We start from the raw sequence: 25,092 nt of genomic DNA on the forward strand, positions 1-25,092 counted from the left end.
TTGATATGGATGCAAGCTGGATTTTTTTTAAATAAAACAAACATAAACATGTGGTCTATTATTAAAAGTGGTTATTACAAATGTAGTGATCTGTAAAAATCCGGTATTATAATTAGGGTAAATCTAGATAAAATTGAAAAAAACATGTTTATAGGAACTTGTTTTAATGATGGACCTGGCAACCCTGCTTTGGGGTAGTTAATTAGTTTTTGGTCTCTCTCACAACTTATTTGTATACTGAGCAGGGTTTAAAAATTTATTCAAGATCATATTAAGTCAATTAGTTACTTTTGTTATTGTAATGTCAGTTTGAGTAAAGAAAAACATTGACATTCATGATTTATTTATTGATTGATCATTTATTAATATCAGTGGTGTTTGCAAAGTAAAGTATTATCTTGCAGACTTATTTTTCTTTTTTTCTTTATTCTTCTTCCGTAAAAACTACAGACAGTACAAACTAGTCTTGTACGGACTTCTTCCGTACAAACTTTGGTGTGTAACTTTGGGTGCTCTGACTTTTCTAAGGGGTAGGGGATAAGGGTGCAATTTACCACCCAAAAAATCCTATAGACTTAACACTGAGACCAACTTTGAGAGATTCTAGCACAGAGCAAAGATTTTTTGTAGAAATATAAAATTTACTACATTTGAAAAGGGTTGCAAGCTGTGTCAGAACATACCACGCAAGAGGGTATAAGTTGCAAGAGGTGCCCAAATATGCCCCATTGACATATTATGGTGAGGGTATACCTTTGTGAGACAGAAAGTGCTCACAGTTAGACTCCCTGCAATGGTAACTTCCATAGGAACTGTGAAACTTGAACCTAACTACGGATCACATTTTCACAGAGACATCGGGGTGGCTCATTTTACTCAGACAACCAGTCGGTCTCTTCACAATCAATCATTGTGAAGCTGTCAAGCCACGCCCTAGCAACCATCTTAGCAATGGATCCTGTAGACTGTAAATATAAAAGGCCCAGGGGCCCGAGTTTTGCTAAGGGGAGCACCACTTACATTTTCTTTAGAAAATTTACCTGTCTGGTTATTATTATTGTATGTTGGAGTCATGTAACAAGTTTTAGCAATGTTTAATAGATACAAATATAATTTCTAAATTTAACAAAAAATGAAAATAATTAAACGTTTAAGCCAATCAAGAGTTTATTAAAAAGCTACATTTTTGGTGATGGTAGGGGGAGATGTGGTGGTTAGCACTGTGGCCTCGCACCTCCAGAGTCGAGTATTTGATTTCGGCCTGGGGTCTGTGTGTATGGAGTATGTTCTCCCCGTGCTTGGTGGGTTTCCTCCGGGTACTCCGGTTTCCTCCCACTGTCCAAAGACAGGCAGATTGGTCTAATTGGCATTTCCAAATTGCCCGTAATGTGTGTGTGTGTGTGTGTACCCTGTAATGGATTGTCACCCCGTCCAGGGTGTATCCAGCCTTGTGCCCTAAGTCTCTTAGGATAGGTTCCAGGGTCACAGGGTACACATAATAAACCAGTATAGACGATAGGTTATTTAAAAAAATTTTTTGGTTTTGTGTAAGGTTAACTTTCAAGTTATATATAAATATATAAAAAATAAATATATAAAAACAAAAGCAACAACCAGCAATTAATTTTTGGATTATTTGTACAATATGGTACACCAGAGGTATAGTAATATTAATGCTGTGGAAGAAAAAAAACAAAAAAACAAATCGATATTCTCAGTAATCCTCTGATTACGCCTGACCATTTCTGTCATTAACCGTTTACTAGTCCTGTTAATCGATTACCGAGGCCTGGGCTTGAAGGATGTTTTGTAGACGTGGTGCACAGTTAGCCAGTTAACGTTAGCTAGGTAACGGCTAAAACGTCACGGCTTAAGCTACATCAGCTAAGTGACCCAATGTTGATTTTAACGTTTAAAAGAATATTAATAAGCAATAATTAATCCTGAAAATATGTTAGACTTTGCCATATTCGCCGTGACATTTGTGGTTATTTTGGTCGGTGCTGTGCTGTATTTATACCCGGTAAGTATTCTGTCAAATAAATAGCATTACTCAGCTTTTAATCTGGATAATTAGTCAACTAGTTAAGTTAGCTAGCTAGCTGGTTTCTGTCAAAAGTAGCCAAGTTGTTCGCCTGTAGATCTGTCAGGGGTTTGAAAGTGAAGAAAATAAAATATTAAAGTGCAGAGGTTGTCATTATTATAGCAAACTTCATGTTCCTTATAGTGAGTGCAAAAGTTTGTGCTCCTCTAATATAATATAGTATAGAGTCATTTTCTCTTTCAAAGTTGAATTTCTCTACAAATAAGACGGTGTTAAAGTAAAATGAGAGTGTATCCCATAACAGAAGCTCAGTTTTCACTGTAAACATGTCCTTCTGCAGATCTGACCTGAACAAAACCGAAGTGTATAAGTTATAACGACTGGAGGCAAAAATTACAACCAGAAATATATAAAAAAAAAAGAGTATATGGGTATAAACGAAACTCAAAGTATGTCTCGATAGATTATTCATATATTTATTCGCTTATCTTCAGTGTGTGCCTTATCCTGAAGAAGGTGGTTGTCCATCTGACTAGATTACAAGGTGATTTCAAAAAGTTTCGAGACTATTTTTGTAACACGCCACCAGATGGCAGCACAAGGCTGCACGCACACAGTCACAGGGAGCACCGACCTTCATAAGTCAGTGTGCCAAAAGACATCGTCCTGTGTACATCGGGAGCTGTGCAGCTGGAGGTATTCTCATCACGTGCGTTACCACGTCTGCTATTTCATTATAAACAGCAAGTTAGAACGAAGAGCGAATGTGAAATCACAGATCTGCTACCGAGATGTTTGACATGAAGTTTACGACAATGCTGCGATAATTTTAAGTGGACGTGCACTTCAAGAGCGGAAGAACATCACTGTAAGATGACGAGAGATCAGGAAGACCTTCAAGAAGCTCAACCATCGTCGGAGAACGATCCACAACATTGCTGTCGTTGACATTAAGGTGTGTTTTACGGAACAGGCCAGGCGATCCTCACGTGTGATTTGAACCTGCGTTGTGTTGCTGGAAAGTTTGTCCCCAGACTGTTGATCTAGAAGCAGAAGGAACATTGCCCGAAAGACTGAACACCGTCAAAGTCTGCCAGAATGTCATTACCGGTGACGAGACCTGAGTGTATGGGTACGACCCTGAGACTAAGCCCATCATCTGCATGACCAAAAAAAGGCGAGGCAGATCTACAGCTCGACCAAGTTCACGCACATCACCTTTTTCCACATTCGCAGCATCAATAGCAAATTCTACTCCCAGGATGTCACTATAGGACAATTTAGTTGCGTCAGGATACCTGAACTGAATTTTTTTCTGGTGTAAATTACATATATCTGGCTTTGTCATTTTATGACAAAATTGTATGCAAATATTAGCACTTGGCTGTATAGGTTTTATTTGATTTGAAAATATATTGACCTCTAATTTATACTCCACAGTCGTCAAGGCGAGCTTCTGGTGTTCCAGGTTTGAACCCGACTGAAGAGAAGTAAGCGTCCCACACACACACACACACTACCACTTCCTCTCCTTGACCTTACTCCATCACACACAGGCTTTTTTGCTTTTTAGGGATGGCAACCTGCAGGACATAAAAAACAGAGGAAGCCTGCATGAGTTCCTGGTCGGACTTCATGAACAGTTTGGCCCTGTGGCATCGTTCTGGTTCGGGCGGAGACCAGTAGTGAGCCTGGGCTCTGTAAATGAACTGCGACAGCACATCAACCCCAACTGGACCAGTGAGTAGAAAAAGATCTTCGCGTCCTCCTTTAATGAGTGGCAATAGATTTTTACAAATATTCTAAAAAAAAAACTTTTTACTGTAAAATATTTTCTAAAAAACCTTTCAATGAAGCTCAGTTAATCTTACAGTAATATTTGGTCTGTTTTAAAACTAATTTCCAATGTTATTTACTAGGCCCAGAAAACAAACAAGTAGAACTTTCATAATAACGGTATGGTTGTGATTATCGCCTATTGAATAAAAAAATATATATTCATCATAAACCAGAACCACTACTTTGCAAAAAACAGCGCCCCCTGGAGGAGCCCAAGTGCTCAGCATTGCCAACTTGGCAGTGCTGGGGCTTGAACCCCTGACTTTCCGATCAGTAACCCAGAGCCTTAACCGTCTGAACTGCCGCTGTGCAGGATTTATAGTTATAGTTCCCAAACCAAGAAGTCCAAGAAAATAAAATGCCGATGTGTTTTGGAACAAGGCAACAATTCCAAGCAGAAAATAAGTTGCTATAAGACAACGGCACGGTGCTCTCCAGGGTCGATGGTTCGATTCCAGCCTCAGGGTCTGTGTGCGTGGAGTTTGCATGTTCTCCCCGTACGCAGACATTTTGCAAATCGTATCGGTGTAAATTACAAAATTTCTCTGGCTTTGTTGTTTAACTTAAAGGGGATGCAAACATTTGCACTAAGCTGTATTGGTTTCATTCGGTTTGAACTTAATATTTTATTTTTCTTCTTTAGCGGATTCCTTCGAGACGATGCTCAAGTCCTTACTTGGCTACCAGTCAGGAGCCGGCGCAGGAGGGACGGAGGCGCTGATCAGAAAGAAAGTGTATGACGGAGCCATCAACAAAAGCCTGGAGAACAACTTCCCTCTTCTGCTCAAAGTACGACACGGAGTCAGAGTTCAGCCAAACCTAACCGTATTCCTTGGTGTGTTGTGATGGTATATAATATTTGCGCTCTGCAGCTGGCCGAGGAGCTGGTTGAAAAGTGGGAGTCGTATCCCAAGACCCAGCACGCGCCCCTTTGCGCTCACCTGCTAGGGCTGGCCATGAAGGCTGTGACTCAGCTCTGCATGGGGAGCCGCTTTGCGGAAGACGCCCAAGTCATCTGCTTCCGCAAGAACCACGAGGCTGTGCGTAGTTATAAGCTCTAACGCTTTCAGTCAAGCTTGTATTCTGTTGTAATGAGATATTAAGTTTTGTTTGTTTGTTTTTGTAGATTTGGTCTGAGATTGGAAAAGGTTATCTGGACGGGTCTATGGAGAAGAGCTCCAGCAGGAAGGCGCACTATGAGAGCGGTGAGTGACGGGTACAAACTTGTGCACGCATGTCGCACAGCATTAAAACATGATTCATCCTTTAATATATAAAACATTAAAATTGTTGGTAAATAATCCCCAGTGGGATTAGAAAGTAATTAGGTTTGGATTGAGAAAATAATTCCAATCCATCAATGATTTATTTATTTTTTCTTCCCCATAACAACACACTCAAAAAGGGTTTAATTCCATACATGTCTGTTGTACGTGGTTAACTTCCGTGTGTGTGTGTGTGTTTGTTTATAGCTCTGTCCGAGATGGAGTCCATGCTAAAGTCTGTTATAAAAGAGCGAAGCGGTCGTGGATCGAGTCAGTCGGCTTTCATGGACTCTCTACTGCAGGCCAAGCTGTCAGAGAGACAGGTGAGGTCCAAGCAACACACATGCAGGATTTAGGCATAGTTAGTTGAGTTTAAAGTGTAAAGGTTTACACTCCCCTGATGTTTTGGGGTGAAAAAGTGAACGCAATGCTTAATGAAGGAAGTGTGTGGCATTGGAAAACTAATTATTACTGTTTTTTTTTGTTTTCTTTTCTTTTCTCCGTAGATAATGGAAGAGAGCATGGTGTTCACCCTCGCCGGCTCGGTCATCACTGCAAATCGTAAGCTGCTTCAGCGTTTTCTTTTTCGCATTCCGGTTTACTCCAGGAAAATTCACTGTTTCATCCTGTAGACGCTCCTGGTTATTGTGATATTCAGAAAGGAATAATGACTGAAAGTGTTTTTGAAACATTTGTTTGTAGCTTTGTGATGACTTTAATAATACATAAAAAAATATGTTAGTACACAGATTACTGTTGTATTTCTGTATCAGTATGTCATGCAATGCTTTATTTCTCTACAACAATCTGCCCGAGAAGAGAATTTTAGTTTATTTATTTAATTAGTTACATTTTAAAAATAATTTATTTCGATTGTTTAAAAAAAAAAGATCCTGAAGTTGTAGTAGCAAGTAATGTTGTGGAATTTAATTAATTATTATTATTATTATTATTTTTTTTTATTATTTAATTTTACTTGTTTTTTTTATTTATTTACAACAACAGTTACCAATGAGGAATTTAATTATGTATAAAAAAAAATAAAAGTATTGTTTTTTTTAATTATTTACTAATAATTTTTCAAAATTAATTTATAGTTAAAAATAACAGGGGAATAAACTTATTTAATCAGATTATTTAAAAGTTTATTTTTTTATTTAATTAACAAACTATTTAAGCTGTTTTTACCTGTTTATCTTTATAGTTACATGTTATTAAGGTCGTGGAATTAATTAAATTATTTAACCGAGTTACTGTATTTAAATTATAATTATTTTAAAATGATTTATTCAATATTATGATTTAAATCTATTTAAAATAATTAATAACATGGAATTTATTCAGTTTTTTTTATCTAAAATTCAAATTATATATTTTTTTATAGTTCACAAATATAATCACTTTATAGTAAAAGTAAACACTGGAATTAAATTATTAAACCAGATTATTTCAATTTTTTTGAAGTTTATTTTATTTATTTGATTAACAAACTGTTTAATCATATGTTTTTATCTTTTTCTACTTTAATTATTTAACCAAATTATTCAAATGATTAAAATTCATTATATGCAGTATATTTGCAATCCATTTACAGTAACAATTAACAAGGTGAAATTTATTTAATAATTTAATCAAATATTCAAATTATTTACTTTTTTATATTATTTGCTATTTTTTTTATCCATATATAAACAACTGTCGTAGAATTACATTTTCTTAAGCTTAAATAATAAAATAATTTAAATAATATACATTTTATTATTCATTTATATAATTAATTATTTAATTATATGAATTGTCTGTATATAATTACAATAAATGTTGTGGAATGGCAGAAAAACAGAGCTGCTCTTATAGATAATTAATTTAGAATTGCTATGATGTAAAAGCAAAAAAATTAATGTTCCCCCCCTTTGGACGTCTCCCTTATGATGTTGGCATTATTGTCCTTATCTTTCTGCTTCTTCACAGTGTGCATCTGGGCCGTCCACTTTCTGTCCCTGTCAGAGGCAGTGCAGGAGAAGCTATATCAGGAGTTAACAGAGGTGCTGGGTGACGAGCCCGTGTCCCTGGACAAGATTCCACAGCTCAGGTCTGTACTGAGACTCTGCTAGAGGGCGCTCATGTGCGCTGTAGTGGTTGACTCTGTGCTTGTCTAATGGGCTGAGGAACTCTAAAGAGGTCTCGTGTCTGTGCAGATACTGCCAACAGGTCCTGAATGAGACGGTGCGCACAGCCAAACTCACCCCGATAGCAGCCAGGATGCAGGAGGTGGAAGGGAAGGTGGATGCACACATCATTCCTAAAGAGGTCAGTAGTCCTTAAGCTGGCACCTTTTAGAAAGGAACGAATAAACCACATCAGCGTCAGGCAACATCACACCACGTCACCGTTACTTTAACACATCTGAAACATATTTATTGACTTTATCATAATTATAAAATGTATTCTAAAAAAAAAAATCACGGTCACATGATCGCATCAATGACTGTGCGACTACTGACATCTTTACTACGCATTGCTGCCATAATTCAGTTTGAGTTTTAAAAAAGAGCATAAATAACTGTTAAATGTGTATGCATTTTGCTAGGCCCTTTTGTGTATATATATATATATATATATATATATCGTATGATAAGTAACTAGTGAAAATTCAGCAGAAGGAAAGTTTAGGGAAGTTTAAGTCAGAGAGTTCTTGGGGATCTCTTCCAAGGTTTGAGAATTTGGCATTAGTCAATCTGTGGTGCTGCTGCTGTTATTATTTCTATTTTTTCCCCCCCTCGATCAGACTTTGGTTGTCTACGCTCTCGGCGTTGTCCTGCAGGACTCAGACACATGGACGTTACCCTACAGGTGTGAAATCATATTTTGTCCATGTGATGGAAAAAAATAAATAAATAAATAGGTTCATCTCACTATCATTTGTTTGTGCGGATTTTTTTTTGTCCTAGAAATGACAAGTTGTGTCATTATTTTTGTGATGTTTAAACAGATATTTCACAAACTAATGTGAAGGCATTTATTTCTTTATAATACGTTTGTTTTTTCGTTTATTTGTTTATTAAATGAGAGGCCATGTTTATTGATGTTAATTTATTATTATTATTATTTTTATTATTTTTTTTACCTCTGCGCATGTTATTGTGTCTCTACCTGTACAGGTTCGATCCGGATCGATTTACAGATGAGGCAGTAATGAAGAGCTTCTCGCTGTTGGGATTTTCAGGAAATCAGGCCTGTCCTGAACTTCGGTAAACTAAGAAACTGTTTGCTGGAAATGCGATACATTTTCAGGATTTCACACAGTACGAGATGATGTCGCTATGATTTTGTGATAATGTTAAAAATGCTTTCTTATGCAGCTTTCTTGCAGTTAAGAGTGTGTGGTGAAATTGCTAGGTCATAATTTCTGGGGTGGCAACAGTTACAAAATAAAAGAAACTTGATCCCTTCCTTCCTTCTTTGCTCAGGTTTGCGTATACTGTGGCGACGGTGCTGCTGAGCTCAATGGTGCGCAGGCTACGGCTGCACCGTCTTGAGGGCCAGGTGGTGGAGTCCAGGTACGAGCTCGTGACCACGCCGAAAGATGACACCTGGATCACAGTTAGCAAGAGGAACTGATACAGCAGATTCACACGCAAACATGAAGGACACTCTGATGATATCAGTTTTCCAGGACGTCAGACGTAGTGCTGTGTTCTTGATGATTTCTGTCGTTTATAGCAAACATCAGACATGACTCCCGGACAAAAACGATTTCTAATGCCTTGTGAAGTGTTAGTTGATGGTTTAATGAGTCGCTTGAATTAGCCATTTAATACCTGATTCCTTTTCTATAAATAATTCTGCAGTTTGTTTCTGTTTAAGTCATTCCATTAATCAATAATATCTTATTTGCTGTTATTTTACTACTAAAAAGTAAAAAAAAAGGGTCGTTTTGTTTTTTTATGAGATTTAAAAGTCAGAACAATTCTGTATTTGTACAAAACCAGTGCAAGAATTTGCATACCCTTTAGACAAAATAAAGACAGATGTTTATCACATTTGTAAAAAAGGTAGCAAAATAATTTTAAGATATTAATGGTAAGAAATAAACTGACGTTACACAATCAGCGTGAGGGGTGTCCTACTTGCATGTATACAGTGTATATTGGAAATAAGATATTTTTTTTTATATGTGAAGTTTCGTTTAGTTCAGTCAGTCAGTTCTGTCATTCCTTTTTTTTTTTCTTTAACCATGCAACACCACATTCTTGTAAAAAGAGAGGAAAAGTGACTCATACATTGCTTGGCCAAATGCTCCAAAAAACATTCTGGTTTCAAATTATTAGTCTGTTATAAGTAAAGAAAATGGCTAAGGAGATTATTGCAATTACTGGAATTAGGTTAAGGACTGTCAGACATGTTATTAAAACATGAAAGGATACTAGAGTCCTCGTAAATTTAGAGAGCATAAAGATTGGACTTTGGAGCAATAGATGAAGGTCATGTTGTCTGATGGGTTCCAAGGACGTCGTGCTCTTTCAGAAGAAGTGAAGACAGCAGTGCATTCCTGGCTTAGTGCACGGTGGCTTAATGGTTAGACCCTGGAGGTTGCCTAGCACCTCCAGGGTCGACTGTTTGATTTCTGCCTTTGGTCTGAGTGTATGGAGTTTAAATGTTGTCCCCGTACTTGGTGGGTTTCTTCTGGGTTCTCCAGTTTTCTCCCACAGTCGAAAGACATACAAAATTAATTGCCGTTTCCAAATTGCCCGTAGAGTCCGTGTGTGGACCAGGGTTTACCCTTAAGTCTCCTGGGATAGACTTCAGGCCCCCTGGATGATGAACGAGTGAGTGAGAGACGGAGTGCGGATAATTTTTGACTTGTTGAATTACAAATCAATAACTTAAACAGTTAGATATAAAAAGTATTATTTCTCATTTGTTACACAACGAATCTACTACAAATTTAAATATTTGGGCTTTTCCCTGTAATTCCCTAAGGACTAAAACAATTTAATATACCTCATTAATACATTAATTGAAAAAAAAAAAAAAAAAAGGAAAGATCGAACTGCGCATGTGTACCACGCTACCGCACCCGCGCATGCGCGTTGCGCTCCCGAACTCCTGGGGCCGAAGCTCGGGGATTGTGTGACAGGCAGCTAGGAAAAGATGTGAAGATGGCGGAGCTACAAATGCTTCTGGAAGAGGAGATTCCTGCGGGCAGAGGAGCTTTACTGGACAGCTATGCGAATTTAGAGCGAGTCGCTGAATACTGCGAGAGCAATTACATCCAGGTAATCAACAGAAATGTCAGTTTGTTAATAATTTCCAGCGCAGAATAAAAAGATATTGAGAGGAATCGGGAGGAAAAAGATGGGCGTGTTATAAGCGTATGCGGAGTGGTTAGAGGAGTGCGCTAGATAGGTGGTATTACGTCATGGCTTTTATGTTATGTGTAGTGCGCAGTGTAAGGCTGGTGGCTGCGGTTTGGGAGGCGGCCACTGAGTGCTGTGGAATGATGTAAAAACAGCCAGTGATGCTAGCTAGCTAGGCTAAGTCGATTCCTTAGTCGACGATAGTACGGCTCTGTTGCATTACGTAACCTTATGCTTGTTTGTAATATAAATTAACATCTATAATGTATAAATCAGACGGTTTATACGTGTTATTTGTGGTCGAAATCGGCAATTTTGTTATAGAGTTTTCTTCCCTGTCAAGCTAGCTCGCTAGTTATCCCAGTATTCGCGTGTTTATTTCAGTTATAACAGTTAAATAACGGTATACCAATAACTGACATTCATATATTTGAAGTTTGTTTCACATTTTTAAATAATACATCACATGAAGTAGTTATTATTACTATAGCCAGTGTTCTAGGGGAAAACTTAAAGGATAACTTTAGTGAAAAATCTGTTGAACATGCTTAGACAGAAAGATTTGTGATATATTTAGTGATTTTGGTACTAATTTACTTGTCTGTGCTGTTTTATGGTTATTCCTGTCAGAGGTGTGAGCGCGTGTCCCGTGGTGACGTCATTATGGGGCATTTTTAAAATGTATTTTTAAGCACAGCTGTACACAGTTTGCAATCAAGTGCCATGTGCTGTGTTAGGATGTTGCTGTTTTGGACAACATTACAAATGAAAAGAGTGTTAACAAATCACTCCTTCCGTAAAACATTAAATAGACGTCTTGTTAGTCCTTGACAATAGTGGAAAATCTAATTGCAGTCAGTTGAGGAGCAATGGGGAATTTGCAAAGGTCGAGAACGCTTTGTCAAAAGTGTGTTTTAGTAAAATAATTAGAGGGCGAGAAAGAAAAGTATTTGATGGTTCCTTAAGAGTGACAGTACTCGAATAGAATTTAATCTAAAAGTGTTTTAAAATTTATCAAGCTTATGTTAGGTTAACTTGGTGCGTTTTTACTTTACCGCCCCAGGATCGTTTCCTTGAACTCTTCAGCCCAAAGTGATTTTTGTTGATCAGTGAGAATATAATCTCTCTGAAAATATGAAAAAAATCGTACCTGAGAACGGAAGTAGATGGCTGTTTAGACATGATGTCATCAGCTTTTGCACTATGCCTGTTGTTAGTAATATTTTGGGGCAAAATGTCATTAGCAACACTTTTTTTTTTGTCATGAGCGACTTTTCCCCCCCCTTTTACTTCTCCCCGTGCTGTTTTAAGGGCTCCTAACCCTGTGTCTGTATCGCAGTAGATGTTTTATTAAAGTGTGTTTTGTTTGCGGTGACTTTAAACACGACAAACTGGTTATGCAAAGCATCTTTATCTGCCACGTCTAGCTCACAATATTTGATATTACCTCATAAGTGGGTTAATGTGTGCGTGTATAAAAACTTGAGTTCGAGTAAATCAGTCAGTCTTGTGATTTGAGACTCCTCCTCAGAGACCGACCAGGACCCAGATTCCCTAAAAGCATCGCGCATTTCTTATTATCCGTTTTGTGCTCATTCCTGTAGCAGCAGAAAACGCAGAACCGTATCATTTACACACCTGAAGTCAGGGTTTTTGTCCTTAACAAACAAACAAATAAAAACATGAAAAATAAATATTTTTGCTGATTTTAATTTCCAGAGAAAGCATTTTCTTTCTCTCTTTTTAGCTTTGGAGATTGTTCTCTATCTCGGTTTGCTCTTCATTAACAGTTTTAATTTCATGTCCTCCTTGTGTCATAGTTTCACATCGACTTTTTCTGAGGAATTGTTTAAGCGATGGTTTAGGATGCACCGATACCACTTTTCTTGCCCTTCAGAGTACAAGCACGTCCGTCTGGATAAGTGCAGATACAGAGTACCAGACCAGTATCTGACATCGTTCCTGTGTACTACGTGAACCGCGCTGTTGGGATGCCTCACATGTGAAGGATATCATCAAACCTGCTATTGCTTTACTAGCGCGTGAACCCTGAAACTGTGTCGCTGTAAAGAACGACTCTCTGTAAACACCTCATTAATCCACTGCGCAGTTAAACCCACAGTATGAAGGACACCGGGCTGACCCTGCTCACCCACATATCAGTGGTAAAGCTGAACGTCCTGCAACAGGCTGCTGACGTGATTTTTTTACAAAGTGTGTTCAGTTAGATTTGAGTCAAAAACAGTTAAACAAAAATAAATGATTTGAAGGTGAATAAAAAAAATTGAAAAAAAAACATTAAATGCATTAAAAAATGCATTCGCTGGTGTCACAGTGATGCTCACTCATTGGTCAGTCGCTGCTAGGCGGGTGTTACAGAGCTACTCACTTATTGGCTGTTTTCTGGGAGGTGGGTGTTATATGACTGCGTCCTCATTGGCTAATTGCTGTTAGGTGGGTGTGGCCATATCTTTAGATTCTCAGGATAAGTTTACTGGCGAGTTGCGGCGTTATACTTTTCTATTTCTCAACCAGTTGTTTTCATGTTTAATGGTTGTTAATTTATGTTTGGAACAAGGTGAGGTTGTAATAACCGTAGGATGCTTAGGAGAGGGTGTGTGTACCATCATTAATCTTACATGAACCAGATTATTTCTGTAGTAAAAAATCATTCACATGTATGTAAAATTTTTAATAAACTGTTATATCGGACATGTACTTGCCTCATCTTACTGGGTCAACACTCATGGAGATGTCCTGATATAACATCGCAGGATCTCTAGGTCTAATTTATTGTTCATAATGAAATACAGAACCTGGACCTTCCTGTAGTTAGTAATACAGTGTTCAGGTTCAGGAAGCCGTTACAGGTGTTCATTTGAAGCATGTGACCCGTGCGCGCATTAAAATTAATAAAGGTTAATTTTATCCTCTTCTATTTGTTTAATTGAGCTAACATTGTCTCCCTTAGGCTGTTTAAGATATTGTAATACCATTGTACGTCTGTGTCAGTGTATCAGGCGCAGCTGGTGTGATGTCAAAATGTTGAAGAAGTAAAGCGTTTCCTGATTTCCTCAGAGATGCGTTTTCTTTAAACAGCAGGCTCGCTCCATTTCTTAAAGCCTGCCTCTGCTGTCCATGTCTATTTTTAATCATCTGTATGCAGGTCTGCATGCAGCCTAGTAAGCTCTGTAACACTTCTATGCACGTCTTTAATTTCCATTTATTTAATAACAAGAAATACACATCTGGTTTTTTTCAGTGTTCAGCTTTTAGAACAGTTACATAATTAGGATTTATTTCTGTCTTTTTATTAAAAAAAAAAAAAAAAAGGGAAAAAAGACAGATTGCACTGTTCACTATCCACTCGCCCACGGTTTCCCCTCTCTCTCTCACACATTTACACCCTCTCCTTTTTATCGTCCACGCTTCGTCTATGTGACGGCGTCACCATGGTTACAATAGCACAAAATGATCGATGGCCGGAGGCGACCAATGAGGCGCCACCCTGGAACGGAGGCTGGTGTTGGAATAGAAACGCGACAGACACATGGCCAGGACTTCGACTTCCTGTCCAGATGTGAGAAATTGTTCAAAGAAAAAAAAAATTCAATTGTATATTTCTGAAATGATTTATTTAGAGATTAGGAAAGAAAAAAAACCTTTCTTTAACAGAAGGTGAAGCTACAAATCGTTTCCTGTCATCACACGGCTTCATGTCACCCACGGGAGTCGTTAATCGCGCCGGGTCGTTAATCTTTTCTCCTCGTTCTCTCTTTCTCTCTGTTTGTCTGCAGTCTCCCGATAAGCAGAGAGCGTTAGAGGAGACTAAAAGCTACACTACACAGTCCCTGGCCAGCGTCGCCTACCTGATCAACACGCTCGCCAACAATGTGCTGCAGATGCTCGACATCCAGGCGTCCCAGCTACGCCGCATGGAGTCCTCCATCAACCATATCTCACAGGTTTGTACACACACACACACACACACACACACACTTGTTACAGTGCAAATCATTTTTATGAGCATTTACACAATAAATACAGTGTTTACGAAACATTCTGAGAAGGAAAAAAAACCACAACAGATTTCCCTTTTAATTGTAAGCTGAACCTCGTGAACTTTTACCTGCTAGCCTTCCGCAATTTATATTTGTGTACGAGGCTGAGTCAAAAACTATCCGCACTCTAGTGAAATTAAATCTTCAGCTGCAAAATCAATCAATGTTTACAGTTTTCTGGGATTCTTGTCTCTAAGGCCAGAAGTATTGGAACCTTATCAGAAAAAAAGGTTCAACAATCAACAGTGCTCGTTACAGTGAGACGCTTATTGAAGAGCTGAAGCCTAAACTTCGGATTAAAGGCAGGGGACCGCTATACGAGGGTGTCATGATCTCACGTCAGCACACTTCTGCCCACAACTTTGTTTTGAGGCGTTAAAGCGTCCCCCCTATAGTCCTGACCTCGCTTCTACTGTTTGATCCCCTGATGAAGAAGTGAAATACAGCAGGGCATTCGTAGCCTAAAACAATTTATAATGAGGGAAGTTTTTTTGACATATGAACAAAATACATTGGAAATGTTGGAAAATCATGTATTAGTCTTTTCAAAATTTTTAGGTAAATTCTACAGCCAGAGTGCAGATAATATTTGACTCTCCTTTGTACTTAAGGAAAAGCACATGGACTGGAGTGGCTGAGCTGCATTATTGGTGTACACAACGCTTCGAAGGCGCTCCTTTAAACATTTGATGCACCAACGTTATCGTGTGGATCGACAGTTTTTTTTCTTTAATCTAAAATGTTCTGCTCGCTCTCCAGACGGTGGACATCCACAAAGAGAAGGTGGCCAGGCGTGAGATCGGCATCCTCACTACCAATAAGAATACCTCTCGCACGCACAAGATCATCGCCCCGGCTAATCCCGAGAGGCCCGTGCGCTACATCCGCAAGCCCATCGACTACGGCCTGCTGGACGACGTAGGACACGGCGTTAAGGTACACCTGAACAATAATTTAAAAAAATATATAAATAAATAAAAAAAAATCTCATGTTGAATCGAATTGCTCTTAACCTTTTCTAACCTGCTGTGAGGTCGCACTCACGTGTGTTTATCTAATCCTCTGCACTCTTTAACACTCTGTGTCTTTTCTCTCTGTTGCTTCGTAACATTGTAGTGGTTGTTAAGGTTCAAGGTAAGGTGGCGTTCAGGTTTCTCTTTGCATGTGCGTGTGTGTGTTGTTGATTTATGATGGAGGACGGTTTAAGCCACACCCAGACCTTTGAATTTTTACAGGTTAACGCTCAGAACATGAAGGCGGGAACGACTCCACGTACGGGCGCTCCTACCCAGAAACCACCCAGCCCTCCAGGTCCGGGAAAAGGCACTATCGGGTATGTGTGTGTGTGTTTGTGTGTATATGAAGATATTGGTGTATATAGGTACTTTTTTACTTCACTTAAGATTAAAAAAAAAATCAATCAATCGGTTATGCTCGTTAGATTATTGGACCACGCCCATTTCTCTTGTAAGGTCAGTGTTTCTCCACAGGTCCAAAATATGCTCTCTTACAGTGCACACGACAAACACACAAGACCTGTAACAGAATATTTTGGTTAGCTTGATATTTCTATTCATTTCACATTTTTGGGGATCCGACCCACTAACCTTCCACTCCATCTACACGTAAGTTATGTCAAAGTAAGATGTAAAAATCACAAATTAAACATTTTGTTGTATCAGGATGGCACTGTCTGTCAGAGCATAAAGTCCTCTATTAAGTATAGTTTGGGATCACTTGCAAAGTTCTTTGTTTTTGTTCAGTGATTTATTTTCTACATTCTACAACCATACTGGGTATTTCAAAACCATAAAATAACACATGGAATTAGGTTATTATGTAACAACAAGAACATCAGTCAGTTGTTATTTCAAGACATGAAGGTCGGCTGTTCTGGAACAGTTCTTGCAAGAACAGTATTGTTGTCAAGTACATTTGCAAAGCCCATCAAGCTCCATGATGAAACTGTCTCTCATGAAGACCAAAACGCACCTCTGCTGCAGAGGAAAAGTTCATTTAGAGTCACCAGCCTCAGAAATCGCCAATTAACAAACAGCGTCTCAGATAAAAGCCGTTATGAAGGATTTACAGAGCAAAAGTAGCAGATATCAATATCAGCTGTTTAAAGGAGATTATTGTATATTTTGGATGACTTTATTTTACAATGTTTTACAACATAGAAATAGAAATAAACCATGGAGTTGGAAAGTGATCCCAAACTTTTAAGCGTTACTGTGTGTGTATATCTATCTATTCAATTCAATTCAATTCAATTTTATTTGTATAGCGCTTTTAGCAATTTTCATTGCCGCAAAGCAGCTTTACACAGTCAAAAGAATTATTTAAGTTTGTATGAAATGTGAATTTGTATGAATCAAAATGGTCAGTATCTCTCTCTCTCTCTCTCTCTCTCTATATATATATATATATATATATATATATATATATATATAGGGCTCAGGATTGTGCAGTATAGGATGATATAATGTTTTTTTTCAGCATAACCTAGGCTATATAATGAACTGAATTTTATTTCATTTTAATCAACTATACAAACTTGACTGAGCAAAAAATAAAAATAGAAGGGTCACTTGGGCAAAGAAATAGTACAGATTCATAAGTTTGAGTGTGTTTGTTTGTTAGTTTCTGTTAATTTTGTGACCAATAAATAAATAATTTGAGAAATTAATAAAATTTCTTGTCTCTTCACACATTACCAGGTGTCACTGAAGCTAACACAGTTTTTTCCTAAGACCCTGTTTGTAAACATGATTTCTACTTAGGTCCAGATGCTTTCTAAAGTTTTCACTTACTAATCTCTTTTTATTTTTTTGTTTTTACTGCTGGACTCAGGGACTAGTTTTGTCCTCTTTCGCCTCTAAACATGTGTTGCTTTTCTTCCGCCACAGGCCGGAGTTGGAGATGCAAAGCACTCAGTTTGTCACGTATCTCATGTTCTCGTGTGTACTTAACGCTGATGTTTTGTTCCTGTTACACTTGCCTTTTTACTGTGTAATCCCTCCCCTCATACGCTGCTCCTTTACACTATCGCCATGGTAACACAGCTGCCAGTCACAGCCACAACTGATCAGATGTCATTAAGGCGTTACAGTGGGGGAGGGGTGGATTTATTTAATTATTTCCATCAAGAAATGTTAAACTGTGACCCCGCCCCCATCGGCAGGCGGCACTCCCCCTACAGGACGCTTGAACCCGTGCGTCCCCCCGTCGTTCCTAACGACTACGTGCCGAGTCCGACCCGCAACACGGCTCCGCCCCTCCAGAGCCCGGCACGCAGCGCATCTGTTAATCAGAGGACCCGCACGTACAGGTACACACACACAACAACAGCAACAACAAACACGCACAACAACAACACACTCGCCACTCATGGAGGCGACATTCTGTCTACGCAACCATTCTGCCCTATCCTCTTCCCCTTTCTTTCTCTTTGTGTCGTTAACCTGTCTGTCTGTCTTTGTCTCTCGTCTTAAAATACACTAACCGGCCACTCACTAACTTCCTCTTTCCTTCTTTCTCTCGTCAGCGTTTTTCCTTTTTTTTTCATCCCCTGACCTTTCAGATAGCAATGACTATGCCTTTTAAGAAGACCTCTCTCTCTCTTTCGCTTTTTCTCTCTTTTTTCCTCTCACACCTTATGATTCTCTTTCAGCGTCTTTTTCCTCTTCACCTCTTTGAGCAGAGCTCTCACTCCCGGGCTTCGTAAGGGCTCGACCTGAAAGGGACCGCGAGAGCGAGATGATGTTTCACACAGCTCCCCGGCAGTGCTTTACTACACGCTCTCACAGGGGAAAAAAGGATTAATATAGAATAAAAAAACGCAGACACTCGACTTTTCGGGCTGTAACGTGATCAGCGAATCACATCCCGGCTGATGGCGATATGTTAAACCCTTTTAAAGTGTTTCTTTTCCTAATTGATCGTTCCGGACTGAAGAACATTAATAGCTGGCGGCCTGCTGAAGGTCAATAAAAAAATAATAAAATGCTCTAGAGATGTGTCTGATTAGTTTTAGCGCAGCTAGTTTTTTCTTCCCTATCGATCGCTGCATGCTGAATTGTATGCGAGCGGACATTTTTCTAAATCTCCTTCCCTTCCTCATTTCAGTAGTGGCAGTAGCGGAGGAAGTCACCCAAGCAGTCGCAGCAGCAGCAGAGAGAACAGCGGAAGCGGCAGCGTGGGCGTGCCTATCGCCGTGCCGACGCCGGCCCCTCCCACTGCTTTCCCAGGTACGTGTGCGCATGACGATTTACGCTCACTGAAGCTCTTACTGCTTAAAACATAACCTCATAATTAAACTGAAACTAAATCATTATCTTTTCCGACTGACCAACTATCAGCTCTTTCCTTCTCTCTTCCTGGGTTACACGTTTCTCTCTCTGCTCCTGATCTCTCTGTTCTCTCTCTCTCTCTCTCTCTCTCTCTCTCTCTCTCTCTCTCTCTTGCTCCCTCGCTCTGCGGCTCCTGTAGCAGGTACTGCCTCCACACCCCCGAACCCTCCCAAGCCCCCTCCCAGTGTGTCTATCCCAGCTCCCCCAGTACCCCCACCTCCTCCTACTCCTGAGCCCACACCCCCTCCTGCTCCTCCTGCTCCCCCTGAGATCCCTCCTCCCCCACAACTGCCCCCCACCACCGGCACCACAACCGCACAAGGTGAGTCGTCCCTTCTAACCAAATCCGCCGTGTTCCCGTGCCTGTGCCGCATCCTCATTCAGGTCATCATTTATCATAGGGAAAAAAAACACTACACATTCTCCTTCCATTTTTTTTCCTTCTTTCTTTTTATACCCGTCATGTGCTTCATTTCTTTATTGATCGTTTTTATTTCCTGCTCTGCTGTGATCATCACATTTCCCCTTATGGAATGTTGATGTTGTGTGTGCATTTTTTTTAATTTTTTTTTAGAATCTTTAAGAATATCTGATATTATCAAATGCAAGCAAAATAAACATTTAATTCTTAAGCATTTTCCATTTATCCCAGAGTCAATGTTTATTAAATGTCTGTAGTTTCCTTACTATAGTTTTGTGCTCATGCTGACAGGAGGAAGTAGGTGACAAGTAACACAAGCCTTAGTCGGGTATTTTTTTTGTAAATGTCAGTGTTTAAGTCAGATGGGAGCGTAAATGGATATGTAGGTAGACACATTCATCTAGGTATCTGAGGATCTACGTATTTAAGCTAATGTATAGATAAAGCTGTAGTTATTGGGGATAAAAATCAGCAGTCACCTCCCGGTACGATATTATCATGATACCTCTGTGCCCATTTAATTAAATATTCCGATTCGATATTCTGTATATTTTGTTACAATTTTAAACGTTTTATACCTTTAAAGGTTTAATAAGTAATTAAATGTAGCCTGTTCTTTATAAAATTAGTTTTTTTACTTAAAAACCAAGCGCAGCTTTTAAACAAAACAAACTTAACATTCAACTTCTAATTAAATTGAACAAAAAAGCTACATTGGTACTGAACAGCGCGTATCTCGATTATTATTATTTCTAAACAAACTTAGCAAATAATTCACTTTTACCACACGGGATGAAAATGTGTAAAAAGTAATAGGATTATAAAAAAAACACGGTCTCAAACTTAACTCAAGTGTAAGTCTGCTGGCGTGTACAGCTTCGAAACGCAAGCTCGTGGGGCTTCTCTAATTCATTCGGCAGTTTTCTATTAATTTGCACTTGGTGACTTTTGAGACCACCAATTTGTCTTATTATGTCTAACCTCATAGATTTTAATCCGTCTCATACTCCGCCTTCTAGGAAATGGGCCTCAGTTCTACAGCATGAACCGACCGATGGCGCGGCAATCTACGGCCTCAGTAGGCGGGTCTTTGCCGTATCGCCGGCCGTCCTCGGTCGCCAATCAGCCGAGCAACTTACCTCAGAACACTCACGCAAACATGAGCCAGACCCAACTAAACGGAGGACCACACTACAACCAGAACCAAGGTGAGCAGCTTTAAGTCTTTTAACAAAACTGATTTTAAAATGTGTCCATAAATGTTTACATTGTTTTTTTCTTCTGGTTTTGTCCATATCAACCCTCTCCGGCGCATGTTACCTCATCTCTGGTAGCTCCGATGGCCCCGCCTCCTCCCTCCATATTACAGATCACACCCCAGCTGCCCTTGATGGGCTTTGTGGCTCGGGTTCAGGAGACCAGTAAGTGTGTGTGAATGGCGTGTTCACGTTAAATCGTGTCGTCTCTTATCGTCTCACCCCATGTCTTCTCCGCTCTTCAGTCACAGACGCACCTCCTCCTCCACCCCCTGTGGAAGAGCCAGCATTTGTGGACTCGGCTCCGCCCCCGCCTCCACCAGAGGACTATGAAGATGAGGAAGGTGACGAGGATGAAGAGTCGGCGGTGGTGGAGTACAGTGACCCGTATGCCGAGGAGGATCCGCCATGGGCTCCTCGCAGCTACCTGGAAAAAGGTTTTAACCAGAAAGCAGTTTTTTTTTCCCCCTGGAAAATTCTACTGCTCTTTTCGGGTTGTTTAACTAGGAGGGCGGGGCAAATTTTTGTACCAGGAAACCTGAAGCAAGCCATATGTGATGCTTGATCGTAGTTTTCCTAGATATGAAATCATTCAAGGTTAGGCTCTAAAACAAAGTTTGACAAAAATATTAAAGGTTGAAACACTTTTTTGCTTTGTTTATTTGACAGGGACATTGTACATTAATTCACATATCTGTAAATGTACCAGAATTAACCCAACGGTTAATTTTTTAATCTGCAGTCCCTGAACAATAAAATGTCTGTTCCATCGTGGAAGTTAGATTACATGAAAGGTGTGTTCTGTGCGTGCAGCGTACATTCCAGGATGGAAGCAAGTGTAAAGAGCAGCGGCGATGAAGCTGGTACTGCTTAGAAGCGCCAAGCAATAACGATGGAGACAAAGTAAAAATAATTAAGAGAATAAAGAGAGGTGAAAAGAAGGCCGACATCGCTTGTTCTTTTAACATAAATTGTTCAACCATCAGCACAATTCTAAAGAACACTGTAATATACTGTGTATATCCAATTGTGTTCGCATCCTAGTACCTAGACACTGTTTGTTGGACTTACGAACAAACTGGACGTACAAACAAGCTCTCAGAACGGAATTAGTTTGTATGTAGGGGACTTACTGTAATCATAAACAAATGAAGATTTACATGGAATAAACTGTAAATTTTAACTCTTTTATCAGATAAATGGTTAACAAGTGTGTTTCAAAAACCATCTTGATGTTTTCTATTACTGATCACGTAATAGAACACGTCCCCACAAATAATTTCTTTTAGCAAATATCTTCAATGTACAGACATGCAAATGTTACAGTATTATTATATAAACATAAATCAAAGTGGTTAAAAAGAAAAAGATTAATTGAAGTTTATACATTAATGAACTTAAGCTTAGGATGAATCTGTCCCATAAATCAGAAATCCTATCTCTCTGGGGTGCCAATAATTATTTCATTTTATTGTATAATATTGAGGTGAAAACTGCAGACCACAGCAGCCGACCCCTCTGTAATATCTGCTCTCTTTCACTCCCCCAGTGGTGGCGATCTACGACTACACCTGCGATAAAGAGGACGAGCTTTCCTTCCAGGAGGGAGCGATCATCTACGTCATCAAGAAGAACGACGACGGCTGGTTCGAGGGCGTCATGAGCGGCACCACGGGGCTCTTCCCCGGAAACTACGTCGAGTCCATCATGCACTACGCCGACTGAGCCACTGGGTGGAGCTGCTCGCTCTCGCTTTCTTTTTCTCTCTCACACTCTCACTCTTTCTCAGTTTTTTCACTCTTGACCAAAAGCCTCTCTCTTACACCCACACACACTCACACACACACACACACACACACACACACACGCACACACTATCACAGATCTCATCACACAGAGGTGACACAGAAGAACGTCTGACAAAGAGGACGATACACATCTGTATAGTTGTAAAGATTTCTTTTTGATCTACGTATCATTAGTGTGTTGTGTGTGTGTGTGTGTGTGTGTGAGAGAGAGAGAGAGTGTGTTAATGTCTTTAGGGAGATTCAACAGTAAGATTTTGAGAAATCTTAACGATTTCCAAGGACCATTTTTGTCTTAATTTAAGTCTTATAGAAACACTAAATATTCCTGCTGCTGTTTTTTGCTCAACACTAGGGTCAGCTGGACCGTCCCCTTCGTTTTTCGTTCGTACTTTTGTTTCTTTCATTAGTTTATTTCTCTATCTCCTGCACAGAGAGAATTACCCCGGACAGGATCTCTCCCCCTTTCCTGACTGTCCGTGAACATGATCAGCACGTGTAAAAGAAGGACCTTTTTGATATTAATCTCCATTTAAAAAAACCTGAAACAAACAATTGAAAAAAAAAAAGAAAAATTAGTTTGGAAATAGGCTGGGCTTGTTTCAGTGTGCTGATCTTTTATGTTTTTTGAAAGAGAACTCCGCGTGTGTCTCGCACTGACGTCACAGCAGGACGGCCTTGTTTTTTTTTTTGTTTTCCAGTGTAGGAGCAACAGAGATGTCGATACACACACACACACACAAAAAAAGCTACGTTTAATTTTGTTTAAGTTACAGCAGAGGCGATTGGCGAGAAGGCTGAAGCTTTGGAAACCGTCTGAGACGAGACACGGACGAAGTAGATCTTCTAAAGCGCCGCCGCATCGCTGTGTTTAAACATAGAGGGGTTCCTGCTTGTGCTTCCATGTGCTTGAAGGGCATTCTCAGGAACCTTTAGGAAAGACTCAGCCTAAAGCATTAATGATGAAGATTAACACGCGAGTTATTCAAGGCGGAGTTTTCCTCAATCCTCGTAGAGATGCGCACTTAGCTAAAGTGCTAATCGTAATTCATTTCTACCGTGTTCCCCAGCTCTCGCTTTTCTTCTTCTTCCCCTCCACCGTCCCTACCTTCCTAACCCTCTCAACTTCTTCATTCCACTTGGTCACTTTGCAGTTAGTAGTTTATACCAAAGGATTCCTCCACATGTGGACAGTCGAGTGGAAACGACTGGACCGAACACTACTTTTTCCGCTTCCTTTCTTACCATTGACGCGTTTTTCATCAGAGATTTAAATCACAGATTTTAAGATTTGTCTGTATTTGTGTGTGTGTGTGTGAGAGAGTAAGATAAAGCTGTTTAAATTACGCTCGTGCCATAAAAAAAGTGTTTCTAGATAGTCAGAGATGTTTATGAAGAGATTCTTTACGATTATTTTACGTTGTTTTTCCTGCCATTTGTGTTTATGGGGGGAAAAGCCGAAGCTCTATAAATAATAAAAATAATAATACGGTGTTTTTTTTTTTTTTTTTAGAAATACAACACTATGTGGATGTAATACTATATTGCTTATTATTATTGTTTTTTTTAAATGATGATGTGTTGGTGTATCTGACCGACCGGCAATAACCTTCGCACAGACAGAAGAAAGCACAACGGGAAGCACGAATGAAACCAGCCCAGACCGCTGAACATCCCTCACCGAGCCGTGGGTTTGTTCTCCTCATTCTTATTCGAGTTTCTTCTTCTTTTTTTTTTTTTACACTATGAGATAGACTGTGTGTCTGTATATGTGTTTAGTGTGTGTATGAAAGATTGTGTGAGAGCATGAATGTGTCGTGCGATCCTGATGTTTGTGAACTATTTGCTCGCTCGTGCAAATTCTCTTTCATTCGATGGAGCGTTTGTGACCGTGTGTGAACCAGCTCCTGCATGTTGATCATTTCTGTGACTTTATTATTATTAATATATTTTTTTCTGCTGATGGAGAATAAACTGGATTGATCTAATCTGCACAAATCGTGCTCTCTGCATCACGTGCTCTGTTCAGTACCTCAGGGTTTAAAAATGAGAAATTCTATAATTGTACTGTTGCAAGTGAACTTAATATTTCATACGTGCTTTTTATATATAGTGCATTTATTTCATTTTTTTGTTCTTTTCAAATTACAAATTGACAAAATCCTATCCTCCCCATGTCAAGTGAGTTTTTATTTTTCCCCACAATTATTTCATGATTATTTTTTTTCATATTCAACCAGCACAGCACATAAATGTATAATTTATTTTTGAGATAATTCTTTTTTTCGAAAGCTATTTTTCTTTTACGTTTTTCATTTCTCCCCCCCAGTTTTTTTTAATCCCCCCCCCAAAAAAAACATTAATTGCAGTGATTCATTTTAATGTTTTTCATATGATCCACTGCCTCCCTTTTTTTTGTTTATTTTTTTCTACAGTTTTTTTTCCCAAAATGTGATGACTTAAAAATGTCCCTCCCATGTGACCCAACAGTTTCTTGTTTTTCCATTTGCAATTTTTCTTGAAACAATTTTCAGGAATTTTAACATTTCATTCTTAAATTCTCTCATGTCTCTTTTAAATGTTAATCTTTAAAGTGTTTTTCTCCCCCTCCCCAAATTTATTTACTTTCATATGTTTATTTCTCAATCATATAATTAAAGGTTCTCACACACAATTCTTTTACCCATCT

The 25,092-nt window shown here is 39.2% G+C and overlaps 2 protein-coding genes across 9 annotated transcripts; both read left to right on the plus strand.

The window, feature by feature from the left end:
* The first annotated feature begins 1,795 nt into the window (after positions 1-1,795).
* LOC128526669 (cytochrome P450 20A1) lies at positions 1,796-9,257 on the plus strand. Its single transcript, XM_053498769.1, has 13 exons — positions 1,796-2,023; positions 3,485-3,534; positions 3,618-3,784; positions 4,527-4,672; positions 4,756-4,923; positions 5,010-5,088; positions 5,356-5,471; positions 5,655-5,709; positions 7,120-7,240; positions 7,347-7,458; positions 7,937-8,001; positions 8,310-8,399; positions 8,619-9,257. Exons 1-13 carry the CDS (start codon positions 1,952-1,954, stop codon positions 8,767-8,769), a joined length of 1,392 nt encoding a protein of 463 aa, XP_053354744.1. The 5' UTR covers positions 1,796-1,951; the 3' UTR covers positions 8,770-9,257.
* A 989-nt stretch (positions 9,258-10,246) lies between these two features.
* On the plus strand, positions 10,247-24,391 carry abi2b (abl-interactor 2b). Of its 8 annotated transcripts, XM_053498768.1 has the most exons (12): positions 10,247-10,427; positions 14,306-14,473; positions 15,329-15,505; positions 15,686-15,703; positions 15,805-15,902; positions 17,754-17,900; positions 18,698-18,819; positions 19,061-19,243; positions 20,362-20,550; positions 20,677-20,763; positions 20,844-21,035; positions 22,148-24,391. In XM_053498768.1, the coding sequence occupies exons 1-12, from the start codon at positions 10,311-10,313 to the stop codon at positions 22,321-22,323; spliced, it is 1,674 nt and encodes a 557-aa protein (XP_053354743.1). In that variant the 5' UTR covers positions 10,247-10,310; the 3' UTR covers positions 22,324-24,391. The 8 variants fall into 8 exon arrangements, with proteins under 8 accessions (XP_053354743.1, XP_053354737.1, XP_053354736.1 ...); XM_053498762.1 differs by lacking the exon at positions 19,061-19,243 and having other exon boundaries at positions 10,248-10,427; positions 20,850-21,035; XM_053498761.1 differs by lacking the exon at positions 19,061-19,243 and having other exon boundaries at positions 10,249-10,427.
* The last annotated feature ends 701 nt before the right edge of the window (positions 24,392-25,092 follow it).

The sequence above is a fragment of the Clarias gariepinus genome, chromosome 6 (genome assembly GCF_024256425.1).
Source record: "Clarias gariepinus isolate MV-2021 ecotype Netherlands chromosome 6, CGAR_prim_01v2, whole genome shotgun sequence".
NCBI lineage: Eukaryota > Metazoa > Chordata > Actinopteri > Siluriformes > Clariidae > Clarias > Clarias gariepinus.